Here is a 24,262-nt window from a genome sequence, read left to right as displayed (position 1 = left end):
CAGCTGTACTTAAGAGCCAGTCTATTGTTTTTGACGGGCCGTCCTTTAAAATAAACCCCTTATTCATATTCTATTCAAATAATTGATAAGTGATATGAATATATCATGTGACAGCTTATCCCGAGCACCAGTGCCTGGAATGAGCTTACCAGCCACGTGATATATGCTGCCTAATCTCTGACCCCTGATCTGACCCCTCTATGTATTGTACAGACAGAGAGAGAGATTGAAGAAGAGATATCTATCGTCAACGAGGTAGATAATTAATCGTCATATGGCATCCGACCCTTAGTAGGCTACGTCCGTGTAGTTGATACAGCTTCCTTCTGCCCTTCTCCCTCTGAGCATCCACAACAATAAGTTAATCAATATATATAGTTCTCTATACTCTTGTAGTCGTGGAGATATCAAAGCTCTGGAAATGCCATTTAGTCTGAGATATGAAGGCGGCCTACTCGCCGCATTGGGAATCACAGTAATTTGCGAGCCTCATAGGCAGATCAGAAACCCCTCGAGGCGCAAAGTTCTATGTTTCTCAGATTTCCCTTCAGCCCGTCACTTTGCTCTTCTGAGAACCATCCTCCCTTGGCAAGCAACCCCTTGACATTCCCTTCTTTTGCACGCGCTTCGACTTTGTACTGAGACGTCTCGATGGGTCCTCCCCAACATCTGCAAACATTTTCGAGATTTCCCGACGATATCCCACACCCTGGGGGCTTTCTCGCCCGTCGTGCTGGTGATTGTCCATTATGTTGTCATTAATCGAACCTTTAGCAAATATCTTGACGCTTTTAACCTCTTGTGTTTGTCCGTGACAAATCAAGCGGCAGAATGTTCGGTTTTGGATGGCTTCATTCCACTAGAAATTCACCAGAATGCATTTGTGTGCTACTGTCATGTCAAAGTACTGCGCCACCAGTTTGTAGACTAACATTCAAGAAAGTTTTCAGGGTTGTCCCTAGACTCTTCGAGACCCTTACTGCAGGCTGCGAATTGTACTGCACCGGACAACTACGCAGTAATAAGCCGAGGCCCGCTATGATACTGTAAGCTTTGTAAATCGAAGTAGAGTAAGTAGAATATCTATAGCCGCAAACGTCAAAGATGGCCAGATATGTTCGCCAAATGGGCAGGAGAGGCTGTAGAGCAGCTGATATAGTAAGGCGAGTGAGAGGAATAGAAGAATATGAGGCCAGAGCATTTCTGAACTACTAGACTAGGTGAGACTCATATCAAAGCACTAATGAATCATAAAGGTTTAGGCATATGCAGTTCATAGCGAGCGAAGGAAACATTGGAAGCTGAGTATGTCCAACTGCTCTTAATCAAGTGAGCGGGCTACGGTAGCTAAACTGAACCAACGAGCCGAAGGTGAGCTTAATTGAACCTGATGTCATCCTCCTAATGGCACATGTCAATACAATACAGTGCATTCTTAGTGAACTCTTTCATGATAAAGTCTATATTCGGCCTAGCATGGGGCATAATACAAGGCCGCTCACGATGCTTTCAATTATCCAAGATCCCTAGAGATATTTTATTAGGCTACCAGCAAAACACTTACAATATGATTCGAACGCATCTGAGACTAGCGGGGAAAAATAATCGCATATACTGTTTCAACCCTTGCATTAACTAATTAGGAGTATTTGAGCAAGACTAACAACGGTTAACGGGACTATCTACGATACTATATTACACGCCGCTCCGCCAACAGTCAGTCATCGTAGTCATAGTACGCTTCAAACAGTAATTAATATATCCCATGGTCGAGGTTTGAGCACCGCGCGCTGATGTTCAGATGACCCCATCAATGGTTACTCAGAATCCAAAGCGCATTCTCGCCGCCGCAGTGGGAGAAATAGATGGAGTGATAGAGGCGCCGGAGCCTGAAGGGACCGCAGCTGCAGAAGACCGGTTACCAACGCTACCAACAAGCGGTCCGATGAAGAAAGTCTGGCCACACGGATCTGAAGGCGCCGTGACACAGTCCTGAAGGTATTGGCCAAGTCGTCCAGGCTCCTTGCCAGAACCAAGAACGTATTCCGGGTTGTAAGCGGGCACCAAGGAGGAAACGTTGGACGGGAATACAACGCTCCTCTGCTCTGCGGCAAGCCAGCTGGCGTCTGCAGTATGCACGGCTGCCAGTCTAGCAAGAATAAACGAGACTTCCGGGGACTGGGTGTAACCAGTGGCTCCAATGAAGGCACTGGCAACGCTACCCTCGAGTACAGCAGCATTCTTCACGTACTCTTCTCCGCTGGTTGCATTCGGGATCGAGTAGTCACATCTTGGGTTCGAGAACCCGGGGATTTGAGAGCCGACTTGCTGTAAAGCCCGGACGCCCAAACGGTTCTGTCTCTGGATGCCGAGGAGGTTCTGGTAGTACTCCACTCTCGAGCCATTGGTGGCATCCCTCAGGAAGGTCTGGTTGATCGGCTGGGATGTGTAGTATCTCTCGAGCAGTCCTTGCAATGCGTACGCGTATTCAACGACTTCGGCGTCAGAGGACTTGGGAGAGCAGCTTGTGTTTTGGGCAATCGCCGTCCCGGCAAGCAGGAGACCGCCGAATAGAGAAGAGAAACGCATGGTCGCTTGAGAAAATATTTTACACGTATATGGATGTTGTGTAAAGTAGAAACCAATTGAGTCCAGGAAATTGTTAATGTTATGTGAGATTAGATACTTATATAAGTACACGGACACTAGTAGCCGTCAGAACGACGTGAGACTAACTGTATGATGCAATCTGAACTGTATGTTATCGTCTTAGACTCGTGGAAACGCGCGGATGCTCAACCCGACCTTTGCATCACGATATCGCTGAGAGAAGAGCTCATAGGTGGACAGAGTAGCCCTCGTAGTGCTCCCCATGGGTTGCGGGATATGCGGATCTCTCATCCGCCATTGATGACGAGCAGCGCGAACTGAAGGCTGGGTCAAACTCTGATATCATGACATTGGGGATTGCGGTAAGGCTGAATGCGGTCAAATATGTGGTCAATGTCGAGTGTGGGTGTAAGAGGGCCTTGCAGCCTCAGTCCGTCCTCTACCTTCCGGTATGGACACCCCCTTCAGTGAGTCCTCGATGCGACAGTCGATCTAGATTAGGATCCAAGATTGACTCTATTATTCCCCTTCAGCCAGTTGGCGGATGTGGGCGGAAAGCATAACCACAGGACCGCACTGGGCTATGTTTGGGTCAACAACAGGCACGTGACTAGTCATTTATCCCTACTTGATGCCAACTCGGCAACATACTACTTTGTATTGATGTGGGTTTTCATCCGGTGTCATTGCAAAACGATCTATGCCATGTACCATCAAGTGGCCAAAGATAGCACTCACTATCCGAGTGTCGGTAACGCAATCAATCATAAGTCAAGCCAAACCAACGCGAAAACTTCAGCAAACAAGCAACACAGATGCACTCCGGAGTGCTTTACATGGCCTGGGCGAGGATACCACCAGCCTTGAATGGAGTGGAGTCGACATGAGAGCCGCTCTTGTAGCCACCCCTAGCAATGATATCAGAGTAGTTGGTAGAGCCACCACCGTTCCAAGCGAGGAGCTAGATCACAAGTTAGCTAAGACCAGTGAAAATTCGAACGCGCAACTTACATTGGGGGTGTCCGCAGGAATGTCAGTAAGGACACCTTCAGTGGCAATGGATATGATATCTTTCTTGAGCTTTTCAGGAGTGAAATCGACTGCGAAAGCAGAGTCCTTCGACGGTTGGAGGGAAACAAAGTACGCTAAGAGACCGGCAATGTGAGGAGAGGCCATGGAGGTTCCCGAGATGGTGTTGACCGCCGACTTGCTGCCAATCCAGGTAGACAGGATGTTGAGGCCAGGAGCAAAAATATCTGTGCACTTGCCATAATTGGAGAAGTAAGCGCGCTCATCAGCAAGGGTCGAGGCTCCTACAGTCACTGCCTTCTCAGCGGCTGCGGGAGAGTAGCTGCACGCATCGGCGTTGTCGTTGCCAGCAGCGACAGCAAAGTGAACACCGGCTTCAACGCCAGCATTGACAGCATCCTCAAGGGTCTTCGACTTGCCGCCGCCAAGACTCATGTTAGCAACGCTGCCCTTGAAACCGTTGCCACCCTTCTTGGCTTTCTTGAGATGAGATTCGACAGCCCACTCGACACCCTGGACAACGTCGGCCATAGTGCCAGAGCCACTGGACCTGAGAACCTTAACAGCATAAATGTTGGCCTTCTTAGACACGCCGTACTTCTTTCCGGCAATGGTGCCCGAGCAGTGGGTGCCGTGACCGTTACCATCTTCATCCGCGTCGTTGTTAGGGATAGTCTTGCCCCAGAAAGCACGGCCCTCGAAGTCCTCATGTTCGATATTGATACCAGTATCAATAGTGTAAACATCAACTCCCTCACCTCCCTCGGAAGCGTAGAGGTACTTGTTGAATGTACCGAAAGTGAGTCTGTCCCGATGAGAGATACGAGCCAAACCCCAAGGGGCGTTCTTCTCAACATCCGTGTCTTCCAATGTATGAACTTCAGAGTTTCGCTCAATATACTCGACCTATGGAAAGATAAAACGTTAGTTTTGGGCAGAGCCGTGATCCGGCGGTGTACTTACATCAGGATGTTTGCGGATTTCCTCGATTGTATCCTCGTGGAAATGTCCCGAGTACCCCATGAGGGATCCAGCGATATTAAAGGTGTCCTTTAGACCATCATAGATCTCTTCACCGAATCCGAATTCCAAGCCGAGGAAACGCTTCTTCAGGTCTGACCTACCACCACTCTTCTGCTCGTGGATGTCCTGCACCCAACTGTGGTGAGCAGACGCGGCAACAGGGTCTACGTGTTTCTTGAAGACAACAATATAGGAGTCCGGAACCTCTTTAGCGTTTGTGGATGAAAGGATGGGAGCGGCTCCGTTGTGGATGGAGTCGACAACAACAGGCGAGGCTGCAACGAGCAGCGGAAGCAATGAAAGGCCGAAGATGCCTTTCATGATGGCGGCTATAAGAATGTAAACGAACTTGACAAACCAACGAAATAGGAGAAACCAGGATTTCAAAGATGAAGAGTACGATGATTTAGATAAGAGATGTTGAAGATGAAGAGAGAGGGATGGGGGAGATGAGGAGTGAGGAGGTTGGATGGGGAGAGCCGAGCTTATCAGTCAGCTGCACCAACGGAAGGGTGATGTAAGATGCAATCCAGGATCATTAGTTACTCGTTACTTTACGCTCTGTTACGCATCAGGTGACTCGCCTCACGCCTCTGTCCTGGTATAATACTGTAAATTACTTAACAATTACAGATGGCGGCAGTACGCGGCCAGGTCACGCTATGATAAGGACCCATGCTGAGCAACCAGCCAGTGGTGGAGGCTGCGGAGATCAAGCAGATCAACAGTCAGACGGGTGCAGTTGTGATAGCTAGTATGCTACAAGTACTACGGAGTACACATTTGTGGCGTAGAGATGCCTTCTACTACTAATTATCAATTGGCAATACAACGAAAATCGCCTTATCGTAAATTACAGTCAGACGGAGGACGCCCGTCCAGCGGTGACTCAGGTCCTCAGCAGACCCCAGAACCAAGTTCCAGGCACCAGGCGCTTGAGGAACTCGTGAGGGGTCACCCTAACCAAGAACAACAGCAGGGTGGAACAATGGCGAATTTGTCAGTTGGCTAACTTCCTATTTCAACCCCAGCCAGGGCCGAGCTACAAGCTGCTGATCGCTGATCCCGCCTCATTCCTGACTCCGGAATCCTGCCAACCGATAATGGGTACGATAGGTGGTATCCATGACTCTACACAAGCTGCTTTAAGCTAGGTAGCCCAAGCCGTGACGTACGCAAACTTGACGACCTGACTCTTGTTAAGAATAACTCGGTTCAACCTTTTCCGCCCTCGTAGCTAAGACGATTTGCGCTGCGGATGATGCAGCAGCTTCAATCAGCCGTTGAATTAGCATGCTGGAGGGAATACATGGAATACTAAACAGTTTCCAAGGGTTGCAATCTATATTGGATTGCTGGCGACTCCTCAGCTATGCCATAGATATCGAGCTCCAGGTTTCCATTCTGTTTCTAATGCAATACTAAGTACTTACGACCATCCATTCTCCTTGGACCACTGACGGCCTTTAACGGAGATGCCTACTCCGAACTCGGAAGTGTTTCTTTCGAAGCCGGACATTCATAGTCCCACCAACAAAGAAATTGAGCCTACAGCTAATCCTGCTTAATGGAGTATCGTATTGCTGGCGTTACTAGCATGCAGTACTATAAGCCCCTCCTTTCGCGCTACTTTGCGACCTCGGTGAATGTTGTCGAGGTGGAAATATATTCTTTACAACTTTGTAGCGATAAGTGTAGAAATAAAACCTTATCTAGAATTTGGCAATTGCTTCCTGAGGATGCTTCCGAGCGTTTGATGCTCTGTATGACTTCATCCCAGTCAGGTATTACGATACTGCAGCTACAAATGCTGAAATTGGGCATCCCCAACGGCTATCCAGATGCCTAGTATGATGCTCAGATAATAGCAATCGGGATATCCTCGTGAAGATAAGCTCTTATCGATAACCCATCAATGATACCTGCAAGTGGCTGATGTGGGTCACATGAGTGATCTCTCGAAACGAATCGTTGCTTCACCCTCTTGGTCCAGCGACACTGCCTGTTTGTCGGCGGCCGAGAAATTTGTAGTTTAGCTACTACCGTTGATCTCTTAATAAAAGGAAACTAATAAATCATAGGTCTTCGATTCGTGGCGTCCCTCTCCAAAGCGCAATTGCTGATCCTACTTCGAAGCAGGCCTTCGGTCCCACCCTTCCGCCTCTGCCGACGACGCAGCTTCCTCGCCCTGCCAATGAGGGCTGTTGTGACACCAAGTCGAAGTGATTGTTCATGTCTGATGGTCTCTGGCCGTCAGGTAGGTAGCCGGGGTGATTTCGCGGCGCAATGAACCAGGCCGTTTCCCTGTCGCCGCACTCCGCCTCGCTTACCCAAAGCCCTTTTGTTGAGTTCGCGCCGGTTATCGATGAGCTGAAATCTATCTGCGATGATTATATCGATATAAGCCTTACAGGTACGGTTACCGAGTGTCTGCTCCGACTGCGCCACACGTTGATCGATAATCCGCGTCCTACGGAGGCGAAGGAGTTATTCCGGCAACTCAGCGGCTTCCAGACGCTACTGAGGCTTGTCAGAGAGCTTTCGGAGATTTACACCCCAAGCGTGCACACGAAGGAAGAGAGGCGGAGCTTGCTGGCGGTCTACAAAGACTGCTTGACGGTTCTTGCTGAATGCCTCAGAGATCATCTAGGAAATAAAAGGCATTTTGCTAATCGAATCCCTGGCGGAGGGCAACTAGTTCTCGAAGAGGCGTTCTCCACACTGATACTGAAGCTAGATGCTGCACAAGGCGATGTGGAATATTTCTGCGGTAGCGTTCTCGCAGCGTCACTGTGTCAAGAGACTGTATTGGATGTTTTCACAGCACTCTCAACAAAGCTCCAGAAAACAGACGAGTCAGAGATAACTCCCGATGCTGTCGAGAAGGAAGTCGAACGCTTTATAGGAGCGTCAGAGATTATCGAAGCACCGGAGCTTTTGGGTCCTTTCCTACGAGTATGGCTGAAGCATTCCTTCTTATTTAGGCCCGTGCAGACGGTTTTGAGGCTAGCTGTACCATCGTGCCTCAACAGACTGGCCTCACAGTCTCAACGGAATGTTATGATTTTGCATAATACAGGGGCATTTAGCCTGACTCTTCCGCTTTTGCTCAGTGAAAACCTCCTGAGAACGGAGAAGCTGTTTTATCAAAAACTTGCCCAACAGCTATGCACCCAAGGGACCAAGAACATGGACGATGCGGTATATCTCTACAAAAAGGCTCACAAATGTCCAAAGGCGTTAAAGTTCCTTGTCGATGTGCTCAAACGCTCCAAGGAGCCTCCATTTATTCAGTTTGATCTATCCTTGTATGGCTTTTCCTCCTTGGAGTTTGCAACAATAGGCCGTTCCTTTCCTCCTGTTACTTCCAACGGATATACTCTTGCGGTCTGGGCTCGCTTTGATCATTTCGACCCAAGCACGCATACAACCATTTTCGGCGCTTTCGACTCTAGTCAAACCTGCTTCCTCCTGGCATATCTGGAAAAAGACACTCGCAACTTCATTCTACAGACTTCAATTAAAGGTTCACGCCCAAGCGTGCGATTCAAGTCCATTGCGTTCGAGCCTAATAAGTGGTATCATATCTGTGTGGTGCACAAAAAACCAAAACCACCGTCTCACTCTCGTGCTTTGCTCTTCGTTGACGGGGAGTTCATCGAGCAGCAAAAAATCGAATATCCATGCGTACCTTTGCCAAGTGCTCAGAATCGCTCGCCGCGGGTTCAAGCTTTCTTCGGCACTCCTCGGGATCTGGCCATGAAACTCGGAAGGGGAGTGTCGTCTAGCCGGTGGTCTTTGGCGAATGCTATCCTCCTTGGAGAGGCACATAGCGATGATATGGTAGCAGTTTTCTACAACCTTGGCCCTCGGTATTACGGTAACTTTCAAGATTGTTTGGGTTCTTTTCAGACCTACAAAGCATCAGCAACATTGAACCTTCGTAACGAGCACCTACATCCCGGCAAGGAAGAACAATCGGATATCGTTATTGCGATCCGTCGGAAAGCAAGCACGCTGGTTCGCGAGAGTGGTATTCTGATCAACGTTTCTGCCCGGTCTATTCTTGATGATGATGACAGCAACACTATGGACGGATCCCAGCTTGTCAAGTCTCTTTCAAAACAAGCAAGGAAACTGCTTAATCAATACACAAAAGGCGGAGGTAACGCAATAGCTATTAATGGCGCCAGCCCTGCAATCAATGATGCTCTAATTCAACTTCACGGTGTCGGCATCTTGACGGGCGATCCTGTTATAACCTCGCCTCACTCTCTCGATGACATGAGCTGGCGCATCGGCGGTTGCGCCTCAGTTCATTTGAGTCTCGTTTATTCAGCTTCCTCCATTGAGTCTACTCTTCTTGCAGTTGAAGCGTTATACGAGGCAGTGCAGGACAGTTGGCGAAATAGTGAAGTAATGGAAAAAGAAAATGGCTATGGAATCCTCGCTACAATAATTCGAGAAAAACTTGGTTATGGATGGGCCTCGACCAAGGTGGCCGCCGTTTGTTCCAACGATGAACAACGGTCTGCTCTGTCTCTTGATCTTCTACGCCTGACTCTGAAGTTTGTTGGGTACGACTTTGAACAGCCAACCCGCTCAATAATCACGAATCCCCTCGCTTATAGGGTATTGCTCGTGGACTTAGAGATTTGGAGATACGGCGCCCCTTCTCTGGTAGAACTGTACTACTCACAGTTCTGCGTATTTGCGAGGGAGAGTCAGTTCCGCCGGTTTAATTCCAAGCGCCTTGCGCGGATGCGTACGTCTCGAAAGCTTCATTATCTCGAAGATCTGGCTTACACAGACTAGGTGTTAACAAGAAATTGCTCGAGGCCCTTAAAGGAGGAAGCGTTTCGCCGCAGGTGCTGCGGCCATTTGTTTCTGCGTTCAGGTCATTGATGGAGAGTTGTTTGTCAGCTGATTTGCTTCGCTCTTTAGCTCTTTTTATCACATATGCCCTACACAAGCCCAAAGAGTCCAGCGGATTGCAGAAGAAGAAAAGTATGCGATTTAGGACAAATTCAGGGCAGCAGGGGCTCCCATCCAACAAGGGCCCGAGTATGTCTACAAGTCAGGTTGCTACTGAAATGCTCCGAATGCTATGTTCACTTGTCTGCGACACCCGTGACCTGGCGCTAATAAAGAAATTCGCCAGAACCGTTACAAATAAGGTATGTGGACGAGGGGCTAGACTTCATGTTATCTAACTATTTCATAGTGGCTTCTTTATCTCATGTGTGAAGACGAGCCAGAAATCGTTGTTCTAGCAAGTAGAATCCTCGCTAAGGTGCTTGTGACCAACGGCAGCACTTATAACAAGAGGTTTAACGAAAAGAATAATGGGTATATTATCATGCGAGGCTGCTTGAGACGATGGTGGAACATTCCTATCTTATGGCCCCTTTGCTTTTCAGTCCTCCTTGGTCTAGATCTCGGTACAACGATGGCTGACAGACTATTCGACAATGCTTCACTTTGCCGAGTATTAATGGCAAATGAAGTCAAAGTTTGTTTTCCTGAGATATTTCCCGTCATTGCGGACATGATGCGAAGTGCTCTGAGGAAGTCTGTCATGGCCCATGAGAATCTGCACGGTCTTGACCTAGGCCAAACTGCTCGGCCCCTCATGGCTCACCCTGTACCCGTCGGTACAAACGATCAGGAAGCAATACTTCTTGCAACAGTCATTGAATTCCTTGCCGGCTTGCACCTGAAATCAGAGGGCTTTCGTGAGTTCGCGTCCAAGTCCGAGTACGCAGAAGACGTGCTTTCTGTTCTTTTCCCTGTTGTCGTCGGTTCGGACTCTGTGAGTGCGGACATAGAATTATCTTACCGAGTGAGTGGCCTCGGCCTCGATGATCCAAACTCCAGAACTAGCCCTCCTCCATCGCGGAACACAAATGAGCTGCGCACAACGACTGTTGAGCACTCCGGAACCCGCGATGGGACTAGCTCATCGATACCCCGATCGTCCTCCTTCATCCTCGTATCACAACATGGAGGGAAACACTCTCGTTCTCCCTTGCAAATAAAGCATGCGTTTGCTCTAGGGAGTATGGATATTGAGGGGCTCACAGAGCATCCGTTTCTTTCGCGTATTCTATGCCTGATATTGTCAATCTTCTCAGAGCAACTCTTGGAGCGGAAAGACTTCTCTGGGTTGGGTCTTTTCTCCAAGACGCCGCCGGGATTTCTGGAACACCAAGCATACTTTAACTCTTGGGTGTTAACAAGACTGCTTCAAATGTTGAAGGACGTCGCGTTCTCAAAGACTGAGTTGCTAGCAGAGCCACGCGTTATTACCAACTTGGGACGGTTCACAACTCACTTAGCGGAAGCGACATTAGAAGGATGGTTTATCGACGGGGCGACGGCGACTCTTGAATTTTCGGGAACAATTCTGGAATATCTTCAACGGCCGGATGTCTCGTCCCTGAAGAGTATAAGGCTATGTAGCCAGATTATCGCTACAATCCGCTCAAACTTATTCCGCGTTGTTCTAGTTCAGCTTTCCGAGGTTCAAGGCCCGGATGCGTTGTCCTTTCTCGACTGCCTGTCCTACTGGCAAGTGGTACTCCTTCAGGCAGGCGAGTCCCAAGCGGACAATTTGCAAATGCTGTGCTATCTTCTTTACACCAAATTGATAGATGAGAATAAGGACGTCCGTGTGGCTGCTGCGGGTCTTTTCCGAGTCATCATGGTTCAGAAGCCAGCCGAACTATTCATGATACTGAACCATGCAGCAATTCCCCTTCAAGAACGTCTTTCTGGGGGCTTCGAAGCCCTTGCAGGCATGGACGACACTGCCTTCTTGGAATGGATAGACAACCACGCAGACGATTTGAATACTTTGTTCTTGGGAAATGTGTCAAAGTCATGGGAAGACTTCATTCACCAGCAAAATACGGCCATAGAGACTTCATGGCGTATCCGGATGACGAAGCGCCATGAAAGGCTCAAACAGATAAGCCAAATGGAGAAAGTAAGAGATGAAGTGACGCGCAGGCATGAAATCACGTTTCCTCATTGGAGCTCGAACATAGCCAACTCTGAGCTCTTGAGATATCATAGGGCCCTACAAGACCAGCAGGATAGCCATGTTTTTATGTGGAACGAATTATTTCGGTTAACCCTTGACTTACGACGATTTGGCGGCATTCTGGCAGAAGAAAAAGAGAGGAAATGGCGACTAGACCAGACTGAAGGAAGGAGCCGCATGCGACTACGCATTGTCCCCGACGACACAAAGGAGAGACAAGACTACCAACCGAAACGCAAAGCATCGGAACCTCCTGTTGTTAAGGTAGACGCATCAGGACCCTCTAACGGCAAAACTCTTGCTCCCCCCTTGGATGATGAGCGATCAACTGACAATTCTCACGGCATTGGGCCTGACAATGCGAGTGTCATGGATGAAAGCTTCGAGATGATCGGTGATCCAGCGGCGGATCTCGAAGACTATGACGACAAGAACCGGAAAGTTATGAGAAGCTTACATCGCGGCGATGAAGTTGAGAATCTTTGCAACGTTTCCCGGATTGTTGGGTTAGAAGCCTTTGAAGGGCTACTAATTCAAGGCAAAGAGCATATATACATCCTTGACAATTTCTTCCAGAGAGTCGATGGTGAAATAGTCAACGTTTCGCAAGCTCCCAGTGACGAGCGCGACCCTTACGTCCGCATGATTGCCGGCAGAGAAGCCAGTGAGCGAAAACCCCAGGAACACGAAACTAGAAGTTGGAAATGGACGGACCTCGTTATTATATCCAAGAGACGATTCCTGTTTCGGGATGTTGCGCTTGAGATCTTTTTTACCGATGGAAGCAGCTATCTCTTGACGCTCATTTCATCCAAAGCTCGAGATCTTTTGTGCAGCCAGCTTGCTGGCAAGGCCCCGCAAGTTACAGGAAACGTTGGTCACTCGCGGCCGGAGGATATATGGCGGTTTGAGACTCTCAGAAGTTCTGAAGACGCACCACAGTCTCTTGGCTCAAAGTTTGCCAGCGTTTTCGGGCACTCACCGGTATACCCAGCAACTCGCAAATGGGTAAAGGGGGAGATCTCCAACTTCCATTACCTTATGTTGATCAACACACTCGCCGGACGCACATTTAACGATCTAACGCAGTATCCGGTTTTTCCCTGGGTGATTGCCGACTATACGAGCCAGGAGCTGGATCTCACAAATATGAAAAGCTTCCGTGACTTATCCAAGCCGATGGGCTGCCAAACACCGGAACGAGAGGCTGACTTTAGAGAACGGTATCAAGCTTTTGCAGAAATGGGTGACGGCGATTCGCCACCATTTCATTACGGCACTCATTATTCTTCAGCGATGATTGTAAGCTCCTATTTGATTCGTTTGCAGCCTTTTGTGAAGTCGTATCTTTTATTGCAGGGAGGGACGTTCGACCACGCCGACCGTCTCTTTTATTCTGTCGGCAAGGCTTGGGAGTCTGCCTCGCGAGGCAACATGTCAGATGTGCGGGAGTTAATACCGGAGTTCTTCTATCTCCCTGAGTTCCTAGTCAACTCCAACAAGTACGACTTTGGAGTGCTTCAAAACATGGCAACAACAATTGACTCGGTGGAATTGCCACCGTGGGCGAAGGGTGATCCAAAGATTTTCATAGCCAAAAATCGAGAAGCACTGGAAAGCCCTTATGTGACTCGGAATTTGCACCATTGGATTGATTTGGTCTTCGGATGCAAGCAAAAAGGCGAGGCTGCTGTTGAAGCGGTCAATGTTTTCCACCATCTCTCCTACCAAGGTGCTAAGGATCTCGACGCTATAGATGATCCCGTTGAGCGGCTTGCCACCATAGGGATTATTCACAACTTTGGGCAGACACCACATCAGATATTCAATCGACCCCATCCTCAAAGTGAGGTACATAAGCACAAGACTCTACGGCTAGATACTCTCGCTGAGTCGCTTACCCAGCTTCCTATTGCGCTCCTAGGTGAGTTCCTATACATTACAACGCTATTCCAGCCTTAACGTGCTCCTAGAAACTGGAGAACGAGTTTCGTCTCTATGCATGAGGAACGACCGTTTACTGTGTACCTCTGCGTTGCGACTCAACATACCACCAAACTATGATAAGTACTTGGAATGGGGGTTCTTTGATGGCAGCGTTAGATTCTATTCCACAGACAATCGAAAGGTAATCCTCCTCATCGTCTATGGCGCCTAATACTAATAATATATAGCTTCTTGGCCACTTCGAGCACCTCCACGTGGGCCAGCTGACCGCCGCCGCCTTCGCGGATTCCCGAACGCTGGTTACTTCAGGCGCCGACTGCACCATCTCAATATGGAACTTCACGGCAAATTCAAAATCTGTTGACCTGCAGCCCGCGGGATCTTTGTTCGGGCACCGCACACCAGTGACTGTACTTGCAGTATCCCGGTCCTTTAGTACCCTGCTGTCTGCGTCGATCGACGGTCAGCTTATGCTCTGGGATCTAAACCGTCAGTGCTTTTTGCGGGAGCTTCCATTAAAAGGGCCTGTTGATGTATGCTCCAGTTCCCCTTTTCATCATTCAACATAACTAATGCGAGCCCAGTGTGCCCAAATCAATAATGTGACCGGAGAAATCGCCGTGTGTCGAGGGAACCGCATCACGCTGTACTCGCTGAATGGAGCCGTATTGCTTGAACAGGTAGTCTGCGAGCCATCCGATGATATGACGTTGGCCTGTGTTTTCTACGAAGGGGTAGGCGACGAATGGCAAGAGCGGGAGCTGGTCTTTACCGGCCATAAAAGAGGTGTCGTCAATGTAAGTAGCGACTCCCAGGACCCAGGCGCGGAACTAACACGTTGTAGGTCTGGAGCAAGATCATCAGAAATGGTCGCTTTGAGCTGGAGTTGATCCGCCAGCTCCATCACGTTGATAACAACCGCGACAACGGTGCAAATATAGCCGCCGGAATTAGCTGTATCCAGGCGTTTCCCCAAGTTGTCTATACTGGCGATGAAGCAGGAAGAGTGGTAAGTGGCGACCTGGTATTTGAAGTTGGATTTTGTCCCGCAATGCTGATTGATACTTTATAGTATGAGTGGAGCTGTGTCCAACGCCGATGACCTGTAAAGTTTTCTCGCCTGATGGCTATCTCATGCTCAAAGTCGAGGGATTATAAATTCTTTGTTTATCCGCGGAGTATCTGCTTCCTGTTTTCATGTTTCTCGACACTGATGCTGTTGCTTTTTCCTTTGGAGTGAATATTGCCATCGGGTTTATAGGTTGTTTTGGATGAATAGATATAGGCGGCTGCGGCTATTCCTCCCTCAACGGGAGCCATTGCAGGAAAGACTATGGATATACTACACCTTTGTACGGAGTACAACGCTCCTATAGAAAGGGCAAGCCCTACTTCTGTAATTCTGGGGCACTCGGCCTCGATACGAGTCCGTAAAATGGGGGGATGTGGAGAATGAGCCTAATCACGGGATGCACCACCAGAGCCTGTCACGGGCTCCTGCTTCCGGTGATTCGGTGAATAAAACAGGCCCTGGATCGCTGCATGTGTGGAAGTACAGGTGGGAGACGGGGTGGAGTGGATCGGCTGTATGCCGGAGCACTCTGGGCCGTGTTGGGAAGAGAGTAGAGCACAGCTCCGGGGAGATCTATGAATAAACTAAATATGGTGTGGTGTCGAGAGACCCTAGATGAAGGGCACGAGTAGGCATTCGGTGAGCAGATTGGAGAGGATGATATCAATTTTCAGCATGGAAATACTATCAAAGAATCGCCTATACGGTTTGGCGTGCAATTGCTTTGTTATGCCCTTCCAGCCATAACAATCATAATAATATCAAAGCCTTAGTCATGACTTTACCCCTCCGGACCGGAACTCCCTAATAGCGTCATAAGCCACTCGAGCCCCACCAATGTCTGGGTGACTTCAAGGTGAACCGCAAAAACATCCAACGCCGCCACGTCCCTTCAATTTAGGTTCATTTAAGAACTATCGCTCCATCGGAATCTTTCCTCTTCTCCTATTCTTCCTCCATCCGTTGCTTCAAACTAGGTTGTTCTTTGTTCATCCCTTTATACCATATTCACCATGTCTTCTTCTCTTGAACAGCTCAAAGCCACTGGCACCGTAAGCTACCCCTCTCTGGGTTACTGGATTTCACATCTACGATGAGTTGCCATCGCTAACGATATCGATTCAATTATAGGTTGTCGTTTGCGACTCCGGTGACTTCGCCACCATTGACAAGTACAAGCCCCAGGATGCCACCACCAACCCTTCTCTCATCCTGGCTGCTTCCAAGAAGTCCGAGTACGCCAGCCTGATCGACGCCGCCGTTGAGAAGGGTAAGAAGCAGGGCGGTTCTGTGGACGACCAGGTCGACGCCACCCTCGACTACCTCCTGGTCGAGTTCGGCAAGAAGATCCTCGACATTATTCCCGGAAAGGTCTCGACTGAGGTCGACGCCCGCTTCTCCTTCGATACCAAGGCCTCGGTTGACAAGGCTCTTCACATCATCAAGGTACGCCAGACATTTTCTCTTTAATTGAACTCGTTGCTAACCCACGCAGCTCTACGAGGAAGCCGGTATCTCCAAGGACCGCGTTCTCATTAAGATCGCCTCAACCTGGGAGGGTATCCAGGCCGCTCACATCCTGCAGTCCCAGCACGGCATCAACTGCAACCTGACTCTCATGTTCTCTCTTGTTCAGGCTATTGCTGCTGCTGAGGCTGGTGCCTTCCTCATCTCTCCTTTCGTCGGCCGTATCCTCGATTGGTACAAGGCCGCTCACAAGCGCGACTTCTCCAAGGAGGAGGATCCCGGTGTCAAGTCCGTCCAGAGCATCTTCAACTACTACAAGAAGTTCGGCTACAAGACCATCGTTATGGGTGCCTCTTTCCGTAACGTCGGTGAGATCACCGAGCTCGCCGGTTGCGACTACCTGACCATCTCCGTACGTTTGCCACCTTTTTAATTCTAGTTTTCGAGGCATATCACTGACGAAACATAGCCCGGTCTCCTCGAGGAGCTCTACAACTCCAAGGACGCCGTTCCCAAGAAGCTCGACGCTGCCTCCGCCACCACCCTCGACATCGCCAAGCGCAGCTACCTCAACGACGAGGCCCTGTTCCGCTTCGACTTCAACGAGGAGGCTATGGCCGTCGAGAAGCTCCGTGAGGGTATCTCCAAGTTCGCCGCCGACGCTGTCACCCTCAAGGACATCCTGAAGCAGAAGGTCCAGGCGTAGATGTATGAACCATGAATATGAAAAGGCACCGGCTGCCGCGTGATGAGACCAATTTCGTTTATGTAAAAATTTGGCGACTTGCAAAAACTTGCTTTGCTTTAGAAGATACGAGTTACGGAATATCAGTTATATAAGTTCAAGTTTTGATTGCTTTTTCAGTCGGAGTGTATATCCGCTCTAAATATACGGTGATCGAGCTCGGGGATTGCGTAAGTGGGGTTAAGAGTTTAGCTGAGCTCCGGAAGAGCTCTGTTGCCGGATTATAAGCCGAAGGCTCTCAATCCTAACACCTGCCTTGAAGCTACCAGCTCGATTCCTGAATTACTAGCTAGCTGTAGATGCAAGCCGAAATGCCATATAAGAGAAGATCGACAAGGACAGTCAAAATTGTGACACCGTTTTCGAACATGTTTGGAACAAGTGCTATGGTGGGGTTACCCTGAGACTGCCATCTGAACAGGCGAAGTGACATTCTGTTCTCCCTGGACTGAGGAGAGTAACCTGAATGTTGCACACGTACAGGCTATTTAGGGGCACTGAAAATGTGTGTGTATATTTCGATTCCGTTTTTGTGAATACATTGGGTAGATACTTGAGTCTGGATTGCACTGCTTAGGAATCCGATGCTCCCCTCCCCTCAGCAGCAGCGAAAACGTCATTCCGACGTCCCGTAGGGTGGGGTGCACACGAAAACCACCAAGAGGGGGGAGAACTGAGTGGCAGGAATTGCGAGGGTCGAAGCCCATCGAATAATCCACCGAGGCCTTTCATCCTCAGCTTATCCAGTCAGCGTTGCGACCTTGACTACCCCTCGTCCCTCTTCTTCCCTTCGCTCCCGGTCTTCTTCCCATTCATTCCACCTCTCTTTGTCTGTATCCAGTATCCATCATCACATCACTATTCAGGTTTAACCAATTCAACTCTATAAATCCATCAAAATGGTCAAGGCTGGTAAGTTGAGATTGCCTTTCTCTATCTTGTGTTATTATTGGCTTCTATCGTGGTTGGATCCACGATCGACCGTTGCCGGAGGACCTTGTGTGAGCACATTTGAGCACCTTTCGAGCTTTGCCCTGAGCCGGCAGCCTATCATCGTCTCCTTTTCCCCTGGGAGGCGTTGATACTTGCTCCAGGATGAGAAAGCTCTAGGAAGCTAGGGTAGCTCATCTGCTGTCACGCGGCCAGGGGTCCGGTCGCTGGGTCTGAGCCCAGGAACACCCCAGGCCCTCCTCTCGACCCCAGATCTCGCAGTGGCGATCTCGATTGCCCTGGTCTCATTCTAGAACTATTGGATGTGGTCGCGGTGTAACCTTTCTGACATGGTTGATCTTAGTTGCTGTCCTCCGTGGTGACTCCAAGGTCTCCGGCACCGTCACCTTTGAACAGGCCGACGAGAACTCCAACACCACCGTCTCATGGAACATCACCGGCAACGACCCCAACGCTGAGCGTGGCTTCCACATCCACCAGTTCGGCGACAACACCAACGGCTGCACCTCTGCTGGCCCTCACTTCAACCCCTTCGGCAAGACCCACGGCGCCCCCGAGGATGAGGTCCGCCACGTCGGTGACCTTGGTAACTTCAAGACCGACGCCGAGGGTAACTCCAAGGGCTCCAAGACGGATAAGCTGATCAAGCTCATTGGTGCTGAGAGCGTCCTGGGCGTAGGTGACTCCCTTACCTGAGATAGAAGCTCGAGAAATGCTGACGCGAAACAGCGGACCCTTGTCGTTCACGCTGGTACTGATGACCTTGGCCGCGGTGATTCTGAGGAGTCCAAGAAGACTGGTAACGCTGGTGCCCGTCCTGCTTGCGGTGAGTATTTTTCACCTTAAATGGGGGTTGAGTGGACGAAGCTAATGGCCATCAATAGGTGTCATCGGTATTGCTGCGTAAATTCACCCATAAAATGACGATATGATGACTCAAATGGATAATGTGGGCGACGAGAGCTAGGTAGCGCAAAACTGTCTTCAGATGCTATTTCAGTGGCCTTAGTTGAAAAATGTAAGGTGCTGTGAGCTAGCCACATTCAAATTGAACGGCAGTTACGTGATTGTCTTCATACTCGCTTTTTCATCATTATATGAGATAGGGTTGTAGTCAGGAGGCATATTGTAATTCCTTTGACCCCTGAAAATGGTTCGCAGCTGGCGGGTGTCATGGCCAGACCTCTCCCCACAAAGCAGGAGCCAGCACGAAGTCCGGCCACGGCTCTGGCAGTTTGAACCACGTTTCCGCTTATGTTCCCTCTCCAACCGCCAGTTCACAACAACTGTCTATCTTTCTTACCTTTTGCTACTTACTAAACCCTTTTTCTCTCATATTTTCTTTCCTTTATCTTATCCGTTTTCTATTGAAAGTCCCTCTTTGGTCAATTGAATTCACTCCGTTTTGCAGCATGCCTCTGGAAGCTCGTGTTAAGTCAGTGCTATCTGGTGACACTGTTGTCTTGTCGCATGTTCACAACCCTGCACAAGAACGTGTCCTCAGCCTTGCATATGTGTCCGCGCCGAGACTGCGACGAGAAGGAGATGAGGTGAGCCTTTCATAGTTCCATTTCGCTGAGATGCCCTGAGATCCTGTTCATGGAGGCAGAGCTGGCCTTGGGCAATGAGCAACATGACACAATACTTTGTTTCGCCCGTTCCTCTTCTCTCCTGTTCATGTCATGATCATATTTCTTGCGCTCGGATATTTACTAAATACTTTTATTCTACAGCCCTATGCTTTTCAATCCCGCGAATTTCTCCGCGAACTTCTTGTCGGCAAGGTTGTCCAATTTCAGGCGCTGTATTCCGTCCCGTCCTCGCAACGCGAATATGGAAAGATCAAGCTTCCAACATTCGAGGTTACGTTACCGGAGATCGTCGTCCAGGAGGGATGGAGCCGTGTTCGTGAAGAAGCCGGCAAGCGAAGTGATGACTCTGAGGAAACTGTTGCTATGCTAGAACGACTTCGCGCTCTAGAAAACCACGCTAGAACCGAAGGAAAGGGTGTCTGGGGGGCTGGAAATGGCCGCATCGAGACCCGTTATGACCTTGAAGATGCCAAATCTCTGGTGGACGAGTGGTCGGGTAAACATCTCGAGGGTATTGTCGAGAAAGTCTTGACCGGGGATCGTCTGGTTGTCAGGCTGCTTGTTGCTCCAGCGGAGCACCTTCAGGTCATTGTTGTGGTTGCCGGCGTTCGGGCACCTGCAACTAAGCGGGTAGGTGCCGATGGCAAAGAGCAGCCTGCCGAGCCTTACGGCGAGGAAGCCCAGCAGTTTGTCGAATCTAGAATTCTGCAACGCAAGGTCCAGGTATCTCTTTTGGGAGTCACCCCTCAAGGCCAACTCATTGCCACTGTTCTCCACCCGAATGGAAACATCGCCAGATATCTTCTGGAAGCCGGCCTCGCCCGATGCCACGATCATCACTCTCCTCTCCTCGGTGCTGAGATGGCAGCCTTCCGCCGTTCGGAGAAGGTCGCTAAGGATGCCCGATTGGGCTTGTTCACTGGTCTTGTCGCGCCCAAGGGTCCTGCTGGCGGGGCCACTGAGCAGGATTACGTTGTTGGCCGGGTGCTGAACGCAGACACCATTTTCGTCAGGAACAAGGCTGGTCAGGAGAAGAAGCTTAGCCTGAGCAGCATCCGTCAACCCAAGCCATCTGACCCCAAACAAGCGCCATATGCTACCGATGCCAAGGAATTCCTGCGGAAGAGGATCATTGGCAAGCACGTAAAGGTGACCATCAATGGCAAGAAACCTGCGACTGAGGGCTATGAAGAGAGGGAAGTGGCCACAGTTATTCAAGGGAACACGAACGTTGCTCTTGCTCTTGTGCAAGCTGGATACGCATCGGTTATCCGTCACCGTCAGGACGACAGTGACCGATCTCCAATTTATGACGATCTGATGATTGCCGAAGCTGAAGCTCAAAAGGACGGAAAGGGCATGTGGAGCTCTAAGCCTCCCAAGACGAAGCAGTACCAAGATTACTCCGAGAGTCTCCAGAAGGCCAAGATGGAGGTTTCTATTCTTCAACGTCAGAAGCGTGTCCCCGCCATTGTCGACTTTGTCAAGTCTGGGTCCCGCTTCACTGTTCTAGTGCCTCGCGAGAACGCTAAGCTTACCCTGGTTCTTTCTGGTATTCGCGCTCCTCGATCTGCACGTAACCCTGGTGAGGCTTCTGAACCATTCGGTAACGAAGCACATGAGCTCGCCAATAGACGATGCATGCAGCGTGATGTGGAGATTGACGTTGAGACCATTGACAAGGTCGGCGGTTTCATCGGTACCCTTTACGTGAACAAAGAAAATTTCACCAAGACTCTTCTTGAGGAGGGTCTGGCAACTGTCCACGCTTACTCGGCAGAGCAGTCAGGTCACGCGACGGAGTACTTTGCTGCCGAACAGAGGGCAAAGGAAGCTCGTAAAGGACTCTGGCATGACTGGGACCCTAGTAAGGAAGTAGAGGAAGAGGAGGAGGCGACCAGCGGCAGCGCCGTGGAGACCGAAGCTACCACACGCCGCAAGGACTATCGAGACGTCATGGTCACCTATGTTGATCCCACCACCGCGCGGATCAAGCTCCAACAGATTGGAACTGGCACCTCGGCCCTGACAGAGCTTATGAGCGCATTCCGATCATTCCATATCAACAAGTCAAACGACACCAGCCTTCCTGGTCCTCCCAAGGCCGGAGACTTTGTTGCTGCCAAATTCACTGAAGACGGTGAGTGGTATCGCGCCAAGATCCGTCGCAACGATCGCGAGAAGCAACAAGCCGAAGTTCTCTACATCGACTACGGTAACTCAGAAGTCCTGCCTTGGTCCGCCCTCAGACCGCTTAGCGCTCAGTTTTCCACCCAGAAGCTCCGCCCCCAGGCCGTGGACGCTGTTCTTTCTTTCATTCAGTTTCCCGTGAACCTCCCGCACTACCTTGAAGAGGCGGTCTCTTACATCGAGGAGCAAACTTATAACCGCGAACTTGTTGCCAATGTGGACTACGTAGCACCTGAGGGAACCCTGCACGTTACTTTGCTCGATCCCGAGGGATCGAAGAGCCTGGACCAGAGTATTAACGCGGATATTGTTCACGAGGGTCTGGCCACCGTTCCTCGCAAATTGAAGGCGTGGGAGCGTGCTGCTGGTGAGACTTTGTCGAACCTTCGGGCTCTGGAGGACGAAGCTAGGGAGTCGCGTCGTGGTATGCACGAGTACGGTGATGTTGGCGAGGAAGACTAAAGGCAGTTAGTCTGAAAACACAGCGTTTCGTTTTGTTCATGTACAAATATTGCTGTTTTTTTGCATGGGACAACCTACAAAATGGACTATCATTTTGAGACTCATACGTGGTGCCAAACTACCTCTGGAGCAGTACGAAGTATAGACCGCATAACTACCCCATAATTGACTAAGTTGGCCGATATGATGACTCAGCAAAGCATTTCTGAAAAGTTTATGCAAGAGTTCTACATCGAAGGTCGACCGAGTTGCCGGACTCCTTCCATCAGCTGGCCCTTTTTGGTCTTTTTGATCCATAGTTGGCTTTTTTTGCCTTCCACGTCGCTCGTTACCCTTTTCAACACTCCCTGCTGTCACTAAAAAATCCCGATACCCAACATCGCCGTTGCATCTGCACTGATTGTTGTTTCCGAGACGCCCGAAACAAACTACAAGCCCAGCTCTGCTTACGCCAGACCCACTGCACTCCAACGCCGCTCCCTGCGTCAACGTTCTCTTTTCACCTCTTTGCGATTCTGCTCCAGATACACCTAGCTTTCACCTGAAAACGATATCGAAATTATGCCGTTGTGGAGAACAAAGTCGCATCACAGCCAAGCGGAGAGCGATTCCGCCTCCGTTCAAAACAAGGCCGACACCACCCCTGCCGATCCCAAGAACGATCCCGTTGCGTCGGCATCCCAGGCTGCGAGTGATGCCTGGCTCGTGGGGCATCTGAACCACCTGACAGAGGAGCAGGAGGCGAAGTTAACGGAGTTCAAGGCTTTTTGTGAGAAGGAGGGCTACTATAAGCCTGGGGGTGAGGGGGAGAAGCCGAGCCATGATGATGCGACGATGCTGTATGTTTGCTCTAACATATACGCGGCTTAACTGGGTATGTTGGTTAACATGTTTTAATAGGCGATTTCTCCGCGCACGCAGATTTGACGTATATGGGGCTTGGGGCCAATTCAAGGATACGGAAGATTGGCGGAAGGAGAATGCCATCGAGGCTCTATACGAGAATATTGATGTGGACTCTTACGAGGCTGCTAGGAGGATGGTGAGTTTTCCTATCAATTTTTTAGTTCCGGGTCGAATCTAACCTTAACTTTATGGATATAGTATCCGCAATGGACCGGCCGTCGAGACCGCCGCGGTATTCCGGTGTACGTGTTTGAGATCAAGCATTTGAACAGTAAGAACATGGCTGCTTACAATGCGACTATGGCCGATCCGGACGCCACGGCGGAAACGCACAAGTCTTCCGCAGTCCCTCAGCGGCTCCTGCGGCTGTTCGCTCTCTATGAGAACCTCCTCAACTTTGTCATGCCGCTCTGCTCAGAACTACCCCGTCCGCATCCGGAGACTCCTATCGTCAGCTCGAACAATATTGTGGATGTCAGTGGTGTTGGATTGAAGCAGTTTTGGAATCTCAAAGGCCACATGCAGGACGCCAGTGTCCTCGCTACTGCCCATTATCCCGAGACTCTAGACCGCATATTTGTAGGTGTTCCAATGATCCATGCCAAAAGCCACCAAGTTTCTACTACAGTTGAAGCACTAACTCGACCAGATCATCGGTGCTCCCGCCTTCTTCCCAACCGTTTGGGGCTGGATCAAGCGTTGGTTCGACCCTGTCACCACTTCCAAAATCTTCATCCTCTCTGCCTCAGAAGTCCTTCCCACTCTTACATCATTCATGGAGCCCTCCAGCATACCCAAGCAATACGGTGGTGAACTCGATTGGCAATGGGGTGACATGCCCAACCTCGACGAGCCAGCTCGCGAGCTTATCGGGGCCCTCGAGACCGCGCCGGCAGATGGTCAAACCAAGCCTGGCTTCATCAAAGGCCCAGTCATCTTCAAGGGTGACAAAGTCGAGGTCCTCGGTAAGGAAAATGGGAAGAGCAGGGCGACCACTGTTCCCGTGCCTGAATCCAAGCTTGCGCAGACAAACGGCGTCTCGGCGACAAACCAGTCAGAAAAAGAACAAGAATCACAGCCTGCCGCAGAAAAGGAACAGGAGGTTTCCGAGAAGGTTATCGAAAATGATACCGCAGCGAAGACTATTGGCGACGTCGCTCATCCCACCCAGCTTTCTGCTTGATGAAGTATCTGCTTACAGTATTATACATGATTATACACCA

At 49.9% G+C, this 24,262-nt stretch overlaps 6 protein-coding genes across 6 annotated transcripts; 4 read left to right on the top strand and 2 right to left on the bottom strand.

The window, feature by feature from the left end:
• Positions 1–1,821: 1,821 nt before the first annotated feature.
• BDW70DRAFT_162255 (uncharacterized protein) lies at positions 1,822–2,589 on the bottom strand (the record flags this gene model as incomplete). The annotated part of the gene is made up of 1 exon (XM_073741096.1): positions 1,822–2,589. One exon carries the CDS (start codon positions 2,587–2,589, stop codon positions 1,822–1,824), a length of 768 nt encoding a protein of 255 aa, XP_073593684.1.
• Positions 2,590–3,210: 621 nt separating this feature from the next.
• On the bottom strand, positions 3,211–5,168 carry BDW70DRAFT_140981 (S8 family peptidase). The gene is made up of 3 exons (XM_073737709.1): positions 4,603–5,168; positions 3,622–4,545; positions 3,211–3,571 (listed from the first exon to the last, which is right to left on the bottom strand). The coding sequence occupies exons 1-3, from the start codon at positions 4,981–4,983 to the stop codon at positions 3,443–3,445; spliced, it is 1,434 nt and encodes a 477-aa protein (XP_073593683.1). The 5' UTR covers positions 4,984–5,168; the 3' UTR covers positions 3,211–3,442.
• A 1,519-nt stretch (positions 5,169–6,687) lies between these two features.
• Positions 6,688–14,966, top strand: BDW70DRAFT_90206 (Beige/BEACH domain protein). The gene is made up of 8 exons (XM_073745160.1): positions 6,688–9,427; positions 9,478–9,839; positions 9,887–13,631; positions 13,681–13,835; positions 13,882–14,187; positions 14,239–14,451; positions 14,499–14,663; positions 14,727–14,966. The coding sequence occupies exons 1-8, from the start codon at positions 6,949–6,951 to the stop codon at positions 14,754–14,756; spliced, it is 7,455 nt and encodes a 2,484-aa protein (XP_073593682.1). The 5' UTR covers positions 6,688–6,948; the 3' UTR covers positions 14,757–14,966.
• A 583-nt stretch (positions 14,967–15,549) lies between these two features.
• On the top strand, positions 15,550–17,045 carry BDW70DRAFT_90202 (sedoheptulose-7-phosphate:D-glyceraldehyde-3-phosphate transaldolase TAL1). The gene is made up of 4 exons (XM_073745159.1): positions 15,550–15,778; positions 15,858–16,172; positions 16,222–16,605; positions 16,663–17,045. Exons 1-4 carry the CDS (start codon positions 15,740–15,742, stop codon positions 16,897–16,899), a joined length of 975 nt encoding a protein of 324 aa, XP_073593681.1. The 5' UTR covers positions 15,550–15,739; the 3' UTR covers positions 16,900–17,045.
• A 427-nt stretch (positions 17,046–17,472) lies between these two features.
• On the top strand, positions 17,473–19,162 carry sod1 (superoxide dismutase SOD1). The gene is made up of 4 exons (XM_073737708.1): positions 17,473–17,850; positions 18,233–18,564; positions 18,619–18,715; positions 18,774–19,162. Exons 1-4 carry the CDS (start codon positions 17,838–17,840, stop codon positions 18,794–18,796), a joined length of 465 nt encoding a protein of 154 aa, XP_073593680.1. The 5' UTR covers positions 17,473–17,837; the 3' UTR covers positions 18,797–19,162.
• Positions 19,163–19,301: 139 nt separating this feature from the next.
• On the top strand, positions 19,302–24,222 carry BDW70DRAFT_162250 (putative transcription factor (Snd1/p100); the record flags this gene model as incomplete). Its single annotated transcript, XM_073741095.1, has 6 exons — positions 19,302–19,439; positions 19,623–22,115; positions 22,668–22,972; positions 23,034–23,175; positions 23,238–23,618; positions 23,689–24,222. The coding sequence occupies 6 exons, from the start codon at positions 19,302–19,304 to the stop codon at positions 24,220–24,222; spliced, it is 3,993 nt and encodes a 1,330-aa protein (XP_073593679.1).
• Positions 24,223–24,262: the final 40 nt, after the last annotated feature.

Source organism: Aspergillus foveolatus, assembly GCF_047715535.1.
Source record: "Aspergillus foveolatus strain CBS 279.81 unplaced genomic scaffold BDW70scaffold_46, whole genome shotgun sequence".
In the NCBI taxonomy this organism is placed as follows: domain Eukaryota; kingdom Fungi; phylum Ascomycota; class Eurotiomycetes; order Eurotiales; family Aspergillaceae; genus Aspergillus; species Aspergillus foveolatus.
This window is presented reverse-complemented; position numbering and strand designations above follow the sequence as displayed.

Excerpts from the sequence above, each read along its gene's own strand:
- BDW70DRAFT_140981 (XM_073737709.1), bottom strand. The coding sequence starts at position 4,983 with ATGAAAGGCATCTTCGGCCTTTCATTGCTTCCGCTGCTCGTTGCAGCC. Across the intron at positions 4,546-4,602 it reads AAATCCGCAAACATCCTGAT|GTCGAGTATATTGAGCGAAA; the intron begins GTAAGTACACCG and ends ATCTTTCCATAG. Across the intron at positions 3,572-3,621 it reads TTCCTGCGGACACCCCCAAT|CTCCTCGCTTGGAACGGTGG; the intron begins GTAAGTTGCGCG and ends CTTGTGATCTAG.
- BDW70DRAFT_90206 (XM_073745160.1), top strand. The coding sequence starts at position 6,949 with ATGAACCAGGCCGTTTCCCTGTCGCCGCACTCCGCCTCGCTTACCCAA. Across the intron at positions 9,840-9,886 it reads CCAGAACCGTTACAAATAAG|TGGCTTCTTTATCTCATGTG; the intron begins GTATGTGGACGA and ends ACTATTTCATAG. Across the intron at positions 14,664-14,726 it reads GCGATGAAGCAGGAAGAGTG|TATGAGTGGAGCTGTGTCCA; the intron begins GTAAGTGGCGAC and ends GATACTTTATAG.
- BDW70DRAFT_90202 (XM_073745159.1), top strand. The coding sequence starts at position 15,740 with ATGTCTTCTTCTCTTGAACAGCTCAAAGCCACTGGCACC. Across the intron at positions 15,779-15,857 it reads AGCTCAAAGCCACTGGCACC|GTTGTCGTTTGCGACTCCGG; the intron begins GTAAGCTACCCC and ends ATTCAATTATAG. Across the intron at positions 16,173-16,221 it reads AGGCTCTTCACATCATCAAG|CTCTACGAGGAAGCCGGTAT; the intron begins GTACGCCAGACA and ends TAACCCACGCAG.
- sod1 (XM_073737708.1), top strand. Across the intron at positions 18,565-18,618 it reads GTGCTGAGAGCGTCCTGGGC|CGGACCCTTGTCGTTCACGC; the intron begins GTAGGTGACTCC and ends GACGCGAAACAG. Across the intron at positions 18,716-18,773 it reads TGGTGCCCGTCCTGCTTGCG|GTGTCATCGGTATTGCTGCG; the intron begins GTGAGTATTTTT and ends GGCCATCAATAG.